This window comes from Passer domesticus (assembly GCF_036417665.1).
Source record: "Passer domesticus isolate bPasDom1 chromosome 26 unlocalized genomic scaffold, bPasDom1.hap1 SUPER_26_unloc_1, whole genome shotgun sequence".
Lineage (NCBI taxonomy): Eukaryota > Metazoa > Chordata > Aves > Passeriformes > Passeridae > Passer > Passer domesticus.
The window spans coordinates 175962-191823 of NW_026989901.1; the positions used below are offsets into that span (position 1 = coordinate 175962).

A 15862-nucleotide genomic window follows, 5' to 3' on the forward strand; every position below is an offset into this window, starting at 1 on the left:
ACCCCTCATGGGAAACAAAGACATTGTTATCTGTATATCCTTGAAGTTTGTAAATGTTGGTTATAATTATAGTTATAGTGTAAGTTCCAGTTTTGTTCAGCTGAGAATTGACAATCAAAAGAACATCTCAGTTTCTGGTACTGTTCCATTGAGCACTCTCCTTGTGACTTTAATTGGGACCAAAATGTGGGAAGGGGGTCGGTAGGATAAGGGTGATGGCAGAATGCCTCCAGAAGAAGGGAAAAACAGAGGTGGGAGGCAAGACTAGATCAGGAACTCCCTCCAGGAAAAACTCTCAGGGCACTGAGAAAACCCCTGTGGATCGAGAGGTGAGGAGGCCAGCCCATACCAGACTGCCACTGGTAGCAATGCTACTGCTCACTCACTTCAGAGGAAGTGGAGGAAACACTTGTGAGACACTTGTGTTCCTGTCCCTTGTATAGAGGAGATACATTAGATGTATTAATCAGAGTGCACACAAACATGAATCCCAAATGTATCGGTCACTCCCAGTTAACAGCCTGTAAAGAGCATAATAAAATATATTGGGTGGTGTGAAAAATGCCAATCACTTGTTTTTGAAATTTTAACATTTTAATAGTAATAAAATGGTTATAAAAATAGTAATATAATTAGAGTAATAAATATTTGGACAATTAGGGTTTAGGACAATAGGGGACAATAAGAACAAAGAGTTAAGGATGGTTGGGGTACCTCTTTCTGGGTAGAATAAGCCCAAAGAAAGGACACATGTTAATAGAGGATTAACCCTTGAAAGCAATAGCCTGTTGCATATTCATGCACCTCCTACATGATGCATAAATGCCATTCAAACATGGATTCTGTCTGGGCAGTGTCAACTTCTTCCTCTGAATCCTAACGGCGTCTTCAGGGCTGAGCAAGGCGGGAAGAAGTTTGTTTCTTCTGGCAACGGAGCAATAAATTCTCTTTCTTTGAAAGATTCAGGTGTCCAGTGGCTGCTATCTAGGTACGAGTACCTCATTCCTTTCTTAAAAATAATATCCTCCTTACATAGTTTCTATTTTAGCATTATGTTATAACCTAGAACTATATTTAACACACTGCTTAAAAAATTAATACAGCACAATGTTCTAACACACCACATATAATAATAATTTTAATATTTGTGAAAAGCCAACCGTAAGAGACACATTTTTCACAGCTGGTTAGCAATATTGCAAATCCAAGCAAGAAGATGTCAGGAGAGTGCCCTGTGAAAGAAAGATGGGTATGTTTTGAACAAGAAAGTGAAAACAACTTAGAGCATGCATTCAAAGAGAAAGAAGTGCAATTGGAAAGGCAAAGGGATAGAGAGGGACAAACACATGGAAATAATCTTTTCATTGATAAGGTTGAAAAGATTACAAAATTATTTAATTTGACTGACTGTTGGGTGTGGGGAGGGACACACTTAATTGAAATTTGGCCATGGGACAGTAACAGTTTAAGTCCTCGAGATATTTTGAAATGGATGACATCAAGAAAAAAACGTGGTAGTACCCAAAAGAATGGAAGGAGAGTGGAAGCTAAAATCAACAATCATAAGGGAAGAGTGTTGATAAAGAAAAGAGAAAATGTACATGATAGAAGTAGGAGAAACATCATGTAAAAGAGATCTAGCAGCAAATGATACACAAACTTCACCAGGTAGATCCCAGAAACCCCCCATTTATATTGTTCAATAGAAAAAACTGAAAGTCCATGTGTATACAGTGAAAAAGAAAAAATATTTGGATGCTTAGGGGATTATATCAACCCATTCTGGGCAATAGAAACCTTATCCAAATATTGGAAATATATAACAAATCGAGATTCTAATTTCTGGGATGCACTGAAAAATCTATTTTGGATCTGTGGTAACACAGCATATGTCAAGTTACCAGGAGCGTGGAGCAGGAACTGCACAACCGGAGCAAGAAAACCATCCTTTTTCTTACTGCCTGAGGATGCAAAATCAAACTCTGGAGACCCAGTACATGATGATCTGGCCAGAAAGAAAAGGAGCTTAATTGGCAGAACCCAAAATTGGAGCAATGAAATTTGGCCCCCAGAAAGGATTATTGATAATTATGGGCCAGCTACCTGGGCCCAAGATGGATCCTAGGGCTACAGAACCCCAGAATACATGCTCAATCGAATCATCTGTCTACAAGCAGAACTTGAAATCATGTCCAATCCAACAACTCTGGCCATCCATCTCTTCAACCAGCAGCAACAACAAACACGATCAGTAATTTACCAAATGTGATTGACAGTGGACTACCTCCTTGCAGAGGAAGGAGGGATCTGTGGGACATTTAATACTTCAGAATGCTGCCTAGACATTGATGACCACAGTCACGTAATTAAAAACACTATTCAAATTATTAGAAAACTAACCTGTGTTCGAGCACAAAAATAGACCCCCCTTTTTGGAGACTCCGATTGGAGGGACTTGTTCACCTGAAGGGTAAATGGTGGAAGGAATTAGTCTTGTTTGTGGAGTGTGCACTAGCAAGCGTAATATTACTACCATGTGTAATTCCATGTCTAGTCCGCATAGTGACCAGCTTTGTTGAAGAGGACCAGCAGCAGAGCTGCAACATCCTCGACGGGAACCGTCCCGCACGGCCCATTGGCCCAGATACTCTAGGCCTCTCATTTTCTTATCATAAATGCTGAAATCACTTTTAGTACTGGGAGCCTGCTCTCGTTTTTAACAACACGAAATTCAGAATTCCTTGGGCACAGGAAGCTCAGGATTCCCGCGGCACATGAACAATGAATTCCTGGGGCACACCAAATTCAGGAATCCTGGGGCACAAGAAATTCAGGATTCCTGCAGCACACAAAGTGCTGGATTCCAGGGGCACCGGAACAGATCAATTCCTGGGGCACATGAAATTCAGGATTCCAGGGGTACACAAACAGATCAATTCCTGGTTAGGATTCCTGGAGCGCACACACAGACAATGATCGGTCCCTCAGGGCTGAGCTCCAGTGGTGGCAGTGAATTCTCCTGGCAGTAAGTGGCAGTCTGGCCATCCTCCACAAATGCCAAAGAGCGAGAGAGAGAGAGGCTGCTCCCAAACCCTGACCCCCATTCTCCCGCTATCTCTGTCCCCCACCCCGAGAGAAACTCCCAAAAACCAGAGGAGTTCCCCCTCCTTGCCTTCTCAAGCACTCAGCCAGCAGTGCCCTTAGCTCATGGGGAAAACAATCCACAAGTAACAAGGAAAGAACAGGAAAACCCCAACCCCCAACAAGGCGGTGGCAGCTGCGGTTTTTGGGGGTTCCAGCAACACCCGGGGCGGGGTCAGTGCTCAGCAGCGGGGGTCCCCGGCTCCTGCAAACCACATCCGGGTGTGAAAACCAAAGTTCACTCTTTGAAAATTGTAAAAGATTAATAAGTGATATAAAAGGATTTTGGCAGACAGCCAAACAAGTTTCCTTAACTTAACCCGTTGTTCGCCACATCCGCATCCACTGCAGGGCTACAAACACATTCCTGAGTTGAGACATTCTTCAGACATTCCTGGGAGGTTTGGATGTTGCAGGAACTCTTGTTTGGTTTGAACCTCTGACTTGTCTGCAGGACATTCTGTAGATTGGGTCAATATATTTGATTTCTTCTCCTGGTTCCATCCTGTTTTTTCACACCCCCTGATCAATTCATAAATTCTTCTCAGGTTTGTGTCACTGTTATCACCTGGAGAGGCCAGTCCACAGGTGTGAGAAACAAGGGAATTGTTTAACACCTGACTCAGTGACACAAAAGCATTTTAATATTGCATAGTCTCTATTTTAACACTTATTACTTATCTATTTAATATTTGTCTATTTTTAATATTCTAAGGCCTATGATATAATATCAATTTGTTACTCCAGCTTTAAATTGGCTGCACGGTGCACAGATAAACTGATGGATTATTTTGTACCAAGAAGCAGCTACAAGGAATTACCAATAATCAATAATCAAGTACCAGAGCAAAATACTTTTGAAAGTATTTCTTTGCAAAAGCCAATGCAGAATTGCAGAAGCCAATTATTAAATTGTCATTTATGACAGCAGAGATGTCCCCAATGATGTCACCACCCCAATGACATCGCAGCAGTGACATCACTGTCCCCACAGCAGCCTCAGGATGTCCTCGATGAATTTTGGCACAGCTCGGCCACCCTGTGGCCACCACCACAGCCACCAAGACCTTGGGGACATCAAGGGATGCCTCCTTTGTCCCCTTCAGGATGGCCTCAATGGCCTCGAGCTGGTGCCGCAGCTCCCACAGGAAATACTCTTGGGCTCTTTCACACGCGACCACCGAGTGCTCCAGGGGCCCCAGTGCCACCTCCGAGTGCTGTCCCCTCCTGGTGGCCACCTCCTCCTCGTTGGTGGCCGCTGCTACCCGGACCTCCGACATGTCCCCCATGGAGGCCACCTCCTCGCTGTCCAGAGCCACCAGTGGCTGCTGGGCCGTGGCCACAGGGTTGTCCCTGGCTGTCTCCCTGTGGGTGGCCTCATCCTGCAGGTCCCCAGCCTGGTGGTGGCCTCAGTGGTGGCCTTGTCCTCGAAACCTTGCAGAGCTCGGAGGCCCCCCAGGTCAGCAGGCCCCAGCTCTGGGCCAGCACGGCCACCAACTCCCTCCAGGCCCAGCCTGAGGCTCTCACATTGGCCCAGGTTGTCCCTGGGGTGGCCCTGGTCAGGGCTGGGCTGAGGGAGGGGACATTGCCGCGGCCAGGGAGGTGACACCACAGTGGTTTAGGGCATCCCGGAGGCGCCAGGTGAAGTTCTTCAGGGCAACAGATGGGGACTTTGGGGACATGGGCTGCTGCTCGACCCTCTATGGCCTGGTCACTGTGGCCACCACCTTGCCCAGGGTAGCCACCACGGACACCAGAGCCTCCAGCAGCTGTGGAGGGGACAGCTGGGGAGGGGACAGGGGAGGTGTCAGGGACCTGCTGGCACTTGTGGCCTCCTGCGGTGGCCCCTGTGCCCTCCGAGGGTCCCTTTTGCCTCTCCCTGGAGGGCTGTGCTGTCTCCTCTGTCCCTTTGTCACCCCCTTGTCCCCTCTACCACCCCCTGCCATCCCCCTGCCGTCACCTCTGCCACCTTTGGTTCCCTTGACCACTCTGTCACCTCCTCCATTCCTGCCATGCCCTCCTGTCCCCTCTGTCACCCCCGTGTCCTCGCATGCCAGGATTGTCACACCTCTTCTGGCTCCATGGCCACTGGGGACACTCTGGGGACTCTCTGGGGATACTCCAGGTGACAAACACACCCAGGTGACATTTGGAGACACACAGGAATGTGGCACGGCCAGATGCAGGAAGCAGGAAGAGGTGAGGTCATTGTCCCTGCTGCCTCCCTGACTGTGGGGCCAAGACAGGGTCCCCAATGTCCCCCCAATGCCCCCAACAGAACCCCGATGTCCCCTGAGTGTCCCCTCATGGCCCTGGTGTTGCCCCCATGTCCCCCACAAGACCCAAGTGTCCCCCAATCTCCAGCTGGGGACACCAGGGCCAACCAGAGTCCTGTTGGGGACCTTGAGGACACCCCGTTTCCTTTCCTTGGGCACATTGCGGCCACCCTGACATCCTCTGTCTCGTTTTGGGTCATCACAATGTCCCCGATGTCCCCACAGTGTCCCCAACAGGACACTGCTATGTCCCCAGTGTCCCCATCAGGACATCAGGGGACACTTGGGCCTTGTTGGGGACCCTGAGGGGACATTGGGTCCCCCCTGGGTACATGGGGGGGGACACTGGGGATCCTGCCCGGGTCCCACAGGCAGGGGGGGCAGTGGCGTCACCTCTTCCTGCTTCCTCCATCCAGCCGTGCCACGTTCCTGCGTGTCCAAGGCTGTGACCTGGGTGTTTTTGTCACCCAGACACGCCCCAGAATATCCCTGGGGTGTCCCCAGAGTGTCCCCGGGGTGTCCCCAGCGACCATGGAGCCCCTCGAGGTGAGACAATCCCAGAGTGGTGGGGGGGAGGGGACAGAGGGGACAGTGGGGTGACAGAGCAGATGGGGGCAGGCAGTGGCAGGAGGGGATGGTGGGGTACGGAGGGGACACGTGGGTGTCGGCAGAGGGCAGGGGGTTGAAAAGAGGACAGGAGGGAATAGCAGGATGGGAGGAGGTGACGGGGGGGGAACAACGGGGGGTGGCAGAGGGGATGAGGGGGTGATAAAGGGACAGAGGGGACAGCAGAATCCTTCAGGGAGGGGGCAAAGGGAATTCCGGGAGGGGACATGGGGCCACCACAAGAGGCCACTAGTGCCACCAGATCCATGACACCTCCCCTGTCCCCTCCCCAGCTATCCCCGGCCCTGCTGCAGCCACAGGTCACTGTGGTGGCCATCCTGGGCAAGCTACTGGCCACCATGCCCAGTCTGGACGAGATGATGCTGCTGAACCAGTCTGCAGGGCGCCTGTACTGGGACCTGGTGGACTTCACCGAGGACCTCCAGGACACCCTGTACCGCACTGGTGACACCTGGTGGCGCCACAATGTCACCTCCAATAATGATGACCCTCCCACCTCCCTGAGCCGGGCCCTGGCCGCCTACAAGAGCACCCCAGGGACCCCCCGGAACTGTGTGACAACGGTGGCCAGCGAGTGGCAGGGGTCAGTAGCCGCGCTCGTGGACAGATGGGCCCGGCTGACCAGGGCAGCCACCAAGCTCTGCAACACCTGCAGGACAGTGGCCACCAAGGCAGCTGACAAGGAGGCCAATGACACCACCTGGGCAAGGTGCCTGCAGGACATGGCTGCCCATTATGTGACAGCTCAGGAAAACATGGTGGAGCTGGGTCAGGCCCTAGGCAGGGAGGAGGGGGCCGAGGTGGCGGCCGAGCATGAAGCCCGGGTGAGGGAAGATGCCAGGGTGGATGCCAGGGAGGTAACCACAGCCACCATGGTGAGACAGCGGCTGGAGGCGGCCCTGGGGCCGCTGGAGCGCTTGGTGACCGTGTGTGAGAAAGCCACTGCGTTCCCCCGAGAGCTGCAGCGCCTCCTCAGGGACTTCGAGGCTGCCCTGAAGGGGACAAATGAGGCATCCCCTGATGTCCCCGAGGCCTTGGTGGCCATGGTGGCCGTGGCCGAGCGGGTGTGGGAGGCCAACGCCCGCCTGGCCCAGGAACACCTGCTGGAGACACTTCAAGACATCAATTTCTATTTCACTGGTGATCTCACCAGCCCCAGTGACTGTGAGGTGGCCAAGCGGTGCCGAAGAGCCACCGAGGACATCCCAAGGCTCCTTCAACCACCAGAGTGTCCCCAGAGCATCCCCAATGTGTCCCCAGTGAGCGTGGAGCTCCAAGAGGTGCAGTGGTGTGGGGGGAGAGGGGGTCAGAGAGGACACTGGAGGGGAGGGGGCACGGGGCGGGGAGGGGGCGATGGGGGATGGACGGGTCACGAGGGGTGGTGGGAGGGGAAGAGCGATCACAAAAGGGACAGGAGGGAGTGGCAGGAAGGTGACAGATGGGTGGAGGGGAAATTGGGGGGCAGGGGGAAGTGGTGGATGGGGGGACATGGGGAGTTGGGGATACAGGCACTGGCGGGGGGTGGCAGGGGCTACGAGTGTCCTGGCAAGGCTAACAGAGGGGACAGCAGAAGGGCAGAGGATGGGAGTGGCTATGAAGGGAGGGGCTGACACCTCCCCTGTCCCCTCCCCAGCTGTCCCCAGCCCTGCTGCAGCCACCGGTTGCCGTGGTGGCCACCCTGGATGACCTGCTGGCCACCCTGCCCAGGCGGGACACGATGCTGCTGAGGTCTGCAGAGAGCCTGCACTGGAGCCTGGCGGACTTCACCAGGTGGCTCTGGGCCACCCTGTACCACCTTGATGGCACCTGGTGGCACCAAAATGTCAGCTCCGATGATGATGATCCTCCCATCTCCCTGAGCCAGGCCCTGGATGCCTACAAGAGCACCCCAGGGACCCCCAGGAACCGCGTGACAACGGTGGTCAGCAAGTGGCAGGGGTCAGTGGCGACGCTTGTGGACAGCTGGGCCCAGCTGGCCGGGGCAGCCACCGAACTCTCCAACACCTGCAGGGAGGTTGCCACTGAGGCGGCCGACAGGGTGGCCACCGCCACAGCCCGGGCCATGGAGCTGCAGCACAAGGCTGCCCGTGGTGGGACAGCTCAGGAAAACATGGTGGAGCTTGGTCTGGCCCTGGGCAGGCAGGAGGGGGCCCAGGTGGTGACCGGGCATGAAGCCCGGGTGAGGAGAGATGCCATGGTGGCTGCCAGCGAGGTAACCAGGGCCACCAAGGAGACACGGCAGGTAGAAGAGGCCCTGGAGCTGCTGGAGCGCTTGGTGGCCGAGTGTGACGAAGCCACTGCCTTCCCCCGGGAGCTGCTGCGCAGGCTCAGGGACATCGAGGCTGCCCTGGAGGGGACAAATGAGGTGTCCCCCAATGTCCCCGAGGACTTGGTAGCCAAAGTGGCTGAGGCTGAGCAGCTGTGGGAGGCCAACGCCCACCTGGTTAAGGCTCACCTGCTGGGGACAGTTGATGACATCATCGAGTTCTATTTCACTGGTGGTCCCGCCAGCCCCAGTCCCTGTGGGGTGGCTGAGCGGTGCCTGAGAGCCACCGAGGACATCCCAAGACTGGTTCAACTCCCAACACGTCCCCAAGCTGTCCCCAAGGTGTCCCCAGTGAGCATGGAGCCCCAAGAGGTGCAATGGGCTGGGGAGGGAGAGAGGAGGATGGCTGGAGGGGAGAGGGGTTCGCAAAGGGGACAGGAGGAAGTGGCAGGAAGTGGAGAGGTGACAGAGGGGTGGAGGGGAAAGTGGGGGGAGAGGGCAATGGGGTATGGGAGGGACACGAGGGTATAGCACATGGGGTCTGGCAGGTGGTGGCAGAGGGGACAGCAGGGGGTGGCAGGGGCTATGAGTGCGGTGGTAGGGGGTGACAGAGGGGGACAGTAGTGCCACCAGGGGGTGGGAGGGGCTCCAAGGGGAGGGGCAGGGAGTGGCAGAGGCAACAAGAGGCTGACAAAGGGATGGAGGGGACAAAGGGGACCCCTCGGGGGCAGGGGGCCACCACACAAGGCCACAAGTGCCATGAGGTCCCTGACATCTCCCCTGTCCCCTCCACAGCTGTCCCCAGCCCTGCTGCAGCCACAGGTCACCGTGGTGGCCATCCTGGGCAAGCTGCTGGCTACCCTGCCCAGGTGGAATAAGATGATGCTCGGGTCCTCAGTGAGACTGTACTCGGACCTGGTGGCCTTCACCAGGGGGCTCTGGGCCACCCTGAACTGCATTGATGGCACCTGGTGGTGCCACAATATCACCTTCGATGATGATTACCCTGTCACCTCCCTGAGCCAGGCCCTGGCCGCCTACAAAAGCACCACATGCACCACCTGGTTCCATGTGACAATGGTGGTCAGCAAGTGGCAGGGGTTGGTGAATGCGCTTGTCAACAGCTGGGCCGGGCTGGCCAGGGCAGCCACCAAGCTCTGCAATGCCTGCAGGGAGGCGGCCTCTGAGGCAGCCTACATGGTGGCCCAGGACATGGCCTGGGCCAGGGAGCTGCAGGACAAGGCTGCTCGTGATGGGACAGCTCAGGAAAACATGGTGGAGCTGGGTCCAGCCCTGAGTGGGGAGGAGGAGGCCGAGGCCGCGCATGAAGCCCGGGTGAGGAGAGATGCCCGGGTGGCTGCCAGCTGGGCATCCAGGTACACCATGGTGAGACAGCGGGTGGAGGCGGCCCTGGGGCTGCTGGAGCGCTTGGCGACCGCGTGTGACAAAGCCACTGCGTTCCCCCGAGAGCTGCAGCGCCTCCTCAGGGACACTGAGGCTGCCCTGGAGGGGACAAATGAGGCATCCCCCAATGTCCCTGAGGACTTGGTGGCCAAGGTGGCCAAGGCCGAGCGGCTGTGGGAGGCCAATGCCCGCCTGGCCAAGGATCACCTGGTGGGGACACTTCCAGACATCAAGTTCTATTTTGATGGTCGTCCTGCCAGCCTTAGTGCCTGTGGGGTGGATGAGCGGTGCCAAAGAGCCATCGAGGACATCCCAAGGCTCGTTCAACAACCGGAGTGTCCCCAGAGTGTCCCCGCCAGGTCCCCAGTGAGCGTGGAGCCACAAGAGGTACAATGGGGAGCGGGGAGAGAGTGGGACAGAGGAGACGTGGCGAGGGAAGGGGGCAATGGATGTTGGAGGGTTGGAGGCACCCGGGGGGTGCACAAGGGGGCATGGCGGGAGTGGATGGACGGTCACAAAGGAGGGAGTGGCAGGAACAAGAGAGATGACAAAGGGGGGCAGGGGACACATGTAGGGGACAGTGAGGGATAGGTGGGACATGGCGGGAAGGGGACGGGAGGGCGGGCAAGTGGTGGCAGAGGGGACAGCAGTGGTGGCACAGCAGTGAGACCAGGTCCCTGACACCTCCTCTGTCCCCTCCCCAGCTGTTCCCAGCCCTGCTGCAGCAACAGGTCACCGTGGTGGCCACCCTGGGCAAGCTACTGGCCACCATGCCCAGTCTGGAGGAGGAGATGCTGCCCGTGTCTGCATTGCGCCTGTACTGGGACCTGGTGAACTTCACCAAGGAGCTCCGGGCCACCCTGCACCACACTGATCACACCTGGTGGCGCCGCAATGTCATCTGCGATGATGATGACCCTGTCACCTTCCTGAGCCGGGCCCTGGCTGCCTACAAGAGCACGCCATGGACCCCCTGGGACCATGTAACAATGGCAACCAGTGAGTGGCTGCACTCGGTGGCTGTAGTTGAGGAGAGCTGGACTGAGCTGGCCTGGGCAGCCACCAAGCTCCACAATGCCTGCAGGAGGGTGGCCGCTGAGGCGGCGGACATGGCAGCCACTGCCACCGCCTGGGAAAGGCACATGCAGGACAAGGCTGCCCGTGATGGGACAGCTCAGGAAAACATGGTGGAGCTGGGTCAGGCCCTGAGCAGAGAGGAAGGGGATGAGGTGGTGGCCGGGCATGAAGCCTGGGTGAGCAGACAGGCCAGGGTGGCTGCCAGCAAGGCAACAACGGCCACCAAGGTGAGACAGTGGGCAGAAGTGTCCCTGGGGCTGCTGGAGCGCTTGGTGGCCGCGTGTGACGAAGCCACGGCGTTCCCCCGGGAGCTGCTGCACAGGGTTGAGGACATCGAGATCACCCTGGAGGAGACAGACGGGGAGTCCTCCGATGTCCCCGAGGACTTGGTGGCCAAGGTGGCCGAGGCCGAGCGGCTGTGGGAGGCCAACATCCGTCTGGCCAAGGATCACCTGCTGGGGACACTTCAAGACATCATCAAGTTCTATTTCACTGGTGCTCCCGCCAGCCCCAGTGCCTGTGGGGTGGATGAGCGGTGCCAAAGAGCCATCGAGGACATCCCAAGGCTCCTTCAACCCCCGGAGCATCCCCAGAGCATCCCCAAGGTGTCCGCAGTCAGCATGGAGCTCCAAGAGGTGCGACCGGGTAGGGGGAGAGGGGACAGAGGGGACATTGGTGGGGGAGGGGGCACAGTGGGGGAGGGAGCAATGGGGGATGGATGGGACATGGGGCTGGCAGGAGGGGACAGGGGGTTATGAAGGGGACAGGAGGGAGTGGCAAGAAGGGGGGTGGTGGGGAAAGTGGGGGTTAGGGGGCAGTGGAGGATGGGAATGACTGGGTGGGGAGGGGACAAAGGGGCTGGCAGGGGGTGGCAGAAGGGACAGCAGAGGGTGGCAGGGGCTAGGAGTGTGGTGGCAGGGGGTGGCAGAGGGGACGAGAGGGTGACAAAAGGACAGAGGGGAGACAGCAGAGACGTCCAGGAAGAGGAAAAAGGGGACTTTGGGGGGGCACAGGGGCCACCCCTGGAGGCCACAAGTGCCACCAGGTCCCTGACACCTCCCCTGTCCTCTCCCTAGCCGTCCCTTTCACAGCTGCTGGAGACTCTGGTGTCCGTGGTGGCCACCCTGGGTGAGGTGGCAGCCACCGTGACCTGGCCATCCTGGGGCATGCGGCATTCTGAGCCCCCAAAGTCCCTGCACATGGCCCTGGGGAGATTCACCTCGAGGCTCCGTGAGACCCTGGGCCATGGCGGTGGCACCTCCCTGGGAGACTCTGGTGTCCCCTGCCTGCGACTAGCCTTGGCCACCCTTGGGGCCACCCCTGGGACTAGTCAGGCCAATGTGAGAGCCGTGGCCAGTGACTGGCGGGAGTCAGTGGCCAAGCTCGTGGACAGCTGCGACCAGCTGGCCAGGGAGGCCACCAAACTCTGTGACACCTGCAGGAAGGTGGTCACGGACCAGCAGCTGATGGTGGCCCTGGACACGAAGGAGGTGGCCTGCAAAATGGCCACGCACGATGCCCATGTAGCGGCAGCCACCAACGAGGCCATGGGAGAGGCCATGGCAGCCACCAGGCGGGCAATGCCAGCCACCAGGAGGGGACATTGGGCAGCAGTGGCCAAGGGCCCGCTGCAGCGCTTGGTGGCAACATGTCACAGAGCCACCTTGTTCAACTGGATTTTGGAGTGGCGGCTCAGGGACATCGAGGCCACCCTAAAAGGGACAAATGAGGTGTCCCCTGATGTTCTCCAGACCTCGGTCACCAAGGTGGCCGAGTTTGAGTGGCTGTGGGTGGCCAGCACCCGCCTGGCCAAGGATCACCTGCTGGGGACACTTGGGGTCATCGACAACATCCTCTTGAGTCCCTGTGGTGGCCACAGTATCTTTGATGTCCCCAGCAGACACACGGTGGCCAAGCGGTGCCAAAAAGCCATCGAGGACATCCCAAGGCTGCTGCGGAGACAGTGACGTCATCAGGGCAGTGACATCCCTGGGAAGACTTGTGGCCACTCAAGTGCCACCAGCTCCTCGTGTCATCAAAAGCTCCTCAAGTGCCACCAGTCTGGGACAGAACTGGTGCCACTGGATGGGTGGCACTGCCATGTCCCTGGTGCCACCTGTGTGGTGTCCCCGTGTCCCCGCAGTGTCCCTGGGGGTGGCCGAGGACGGTCACCTGCTGCTGGCCCTGCCCGTGCTGAATGCCAAGTGGTTTGGCGGGGGGAGAGGACCTCGCAGTGTCACCTGGCCACCAGAGGGCCATGGCCCTGCGGGGGGTGGGGCCTGGGAGGTGACATCACCTCGTCCTGCCCCTGTCCGGCAGGTGCCATTCCTTGGACATTCGCTCTGGCTCTGGGGGAGATCAAAGCGGCACTGAGAGACCAAAGGGACAATGGGAACGGTTGCCCTGATTGATGAATGGAAAAAGAGATTTGCCTTTGCAAATAATTGGGGCTTGGTGCATTAATTAATTAATTAATGCTGACATCAGCAACCCAGTGCCAGCCCAGTGACCCCAGTCCTGTCCCAGTGCCACCAGCCCAGTGCTCCCACTTCCATCCCAGTGCCAGCGCCCCATTGTCCCCATACCAATGTCACCATCCTAGTGGCCCCATCCTGTCCCAGTGTCCCCATCCTGTCCCAGCATCCGTGTCCCTGTTCTATCCCAGTGTCCCGAGTTCAGTCTTACTGTCACCATCCCAGTGTCCCCAGTCCCATCCCAGTGCCACCAGATCAATCCCAGTGTGCCCATCCCAGTGTTCCTATTTGTGTCCCAGTGTCCCCAGTTCCATCCCAGTGTCCCCACTTCTGTCCCACTGCCACCATCCCAGTGCCACCAGCCCAATGTCACCAATCCAGCCCCATCCCAGTGTCCCCCATCCTCTCCCAGTGTCCCCGTCCCAGTGTTCCCAGTTGTGTCCCAGTGTCCCCAGTCCCATCGCAGTTCCAAAACAGTGAAAAAAAGGAAGAATTTACAAATTCTTCTCTCGTCACCAGAGAGTGAACACACGACACAATGGAACCGCAAGGAGAAATAAAATAAATTGGTTTAATGCACAAGATGGTGTGGAGGCAAGTCAAGGGTTAAAACTAAACAAAAGAACATCTGAACTCACAGGAATGTCTGAATATGTACAAATGATTATCCCAGAATCACAGAATCACCAGGTTGGAAGAGACCTCCAAGACCATCGAGTCCAACCCATGCCCCGACACCCCAACTAAACCCTGGCAGCGAGTGCCACTTCCAGTCTTTTCTTAAACACACCCAGGGATGGTGACTCCACCACCTCCCCAGGCAGACCATTCCAGAACTTTATCACCCTTTCTGTGAAAAACTTCTTCCTAATATCCAAGCTATATTTCCCTTGGCACAGCTTGAGACTGTGTCCTCTGGTTCTGTCACTGCTGCCTGGAGAAAGAGAACAACCCCACCTCACTACAACCACCCTTCAGGAAGTTGTAGAGAGTGATGAGGTCACCTCTGAGTCTCCTTTTCTCCAGGCTAAACAACCCCAGCTCCATCAGTTGTTCCTCACAGGGCTTGTGTTCCAAGCCCCTCACCAGCCTCGTTGCCCTCCTCTGGACATGCCCAAGTATCTCAACATCCTTCCTAAACTGAGGGGCCCAGAACTGGACACAGCACTCAAGGTGTGGCCTCACCAGTGCCGACTACAGGGGAAGGATGACTTCCCTGGTCCTGCTGGACACACTATTCCTGATACAGGCCAGGAGCCATTGGTCTTTTTGGCCACCAGGGCACACTGGTGGCTCATGTTCAGCTGGCTGTTGACCAGCACCCCCAGGTCCTTTTCTGCCTGGGCACTGTCCAGCCACACCACCCCCAGCCTATAGCACTGCAGGGGGTTATTGTGGCCAAAATGTAGAACTGGGCACTTGGATTTATTAAACTTCATCCTGTTCAACTCTGCCCATCCATTCAACCATTCCAAGTCTGTCTGCAGAGCCCTCCTACCTTCCAACAGATGGACACACAAACTCCCAGCTAAGTGTTGTCTGCAAATTTACTAATGAAAGACTCAATGCCCTCATCCATGTCGTCTATAAAAATGTTAAATAGAAATGGTCCCAGCACAGACCCCTGAGGGACACCACTGGTGACTGATGCCAGCTGGATGCAGCACCATTCACCAGCACTCTCTGGGCCGGCCATGCAGCCAGTTCTGAACCTAGCAAAGAGTGCTCCTGTCCAAGCCGTGGGCTGTAGTTTTCCAGGAATGTGCTTTGGGGAGACAGTGTCAAAGTCCTTGCTGGAGTCCAGGTACACAACATCCACAGCCTTTCCCACATCCACCAGGAGGGCCACCTGGTCATAGAAGGAGATCAGATTGGTCAGACATGACCTACCCCTCCTAAACCCATGCTGGCTGGGTCTGATACCCTGGCCATTCTGTAGATGCTGCATGATGACACTCAGTATAAATTGCTCCATTATCTTGCCAGGTACTGAGGCCAGGCTGACTGGTTCTCCCCAACCCTGCACTGCAGGAGAGAGAGGAACTGCCGGAGCCACCGACAAGGGAGGCAGCTGGTTCCATAACTGCGGCTGGCAGCCTCATACTGGAGAGCACATCCAGGGCCCCTGCACCACATCCAGCCCAGCCGAACCACATCCAGCAGCCCTGCACCCCATCCAGCCCCCATGCACCACATCCAGCCCTGCTGCTCCACATCCAACCACCCTGCACCACATCCAGCCCCCCTGCACCACATCCAGCCCCCCTGCACCACATCCAGCCCCCCTGCACCACATCCAGCCACCCTGCACCATATCCAACCACCCTGCACCACATCCAGCCCCCCTTCACCACATCCAACCGCCCTGCATCACATCCAGCCACCCTCCACCACATCCAGCCCTCCTGCACCACATCCAGCCCTGCTGCACCACATCCTGCCCTCCTGCACCACATCCAGGGCCCCCACACCTCATCCAACCCCCTGCACCTCATCCAATACCCTGCATCGCTGTCGGAATCCAGGACATCTCTCTGGATGCCCTGGATGGCTCAAAGCCCTTGCAGGGGCTCGGAGACCCTGGCAGGAAGCCAAAG

General features: G+C 56.7%; 1 protein-coding gene across 1 annotated transcript; it reads left to right on the forward strand.

The window, feature by feature from the left end:
* Window positions 1–5948: 5948 nt before the first annotated feature.
* LOC135291651 (uncharacterized) lies at window positions 5949–12758 on the forward strand. Its single transcript, XM_064405900.1, has 6 exons — window positions 5949–5963; window positions 6317–7324; window positions 7678–8682; window positions 9106–10101; window positions 10419–11426; window positions 11868–12758. The coding sequence occupies exons 1-6, from the start codon at window positions 5949–5951 to the stop codon at window positions 12756–12758; spliced, it is 4923 nt and encodes a 1640-aa protein (XP_064261970.1).
* The last annotated feature ends 3104 nt before the right edge of the window (window positions 12759–15862 follow it).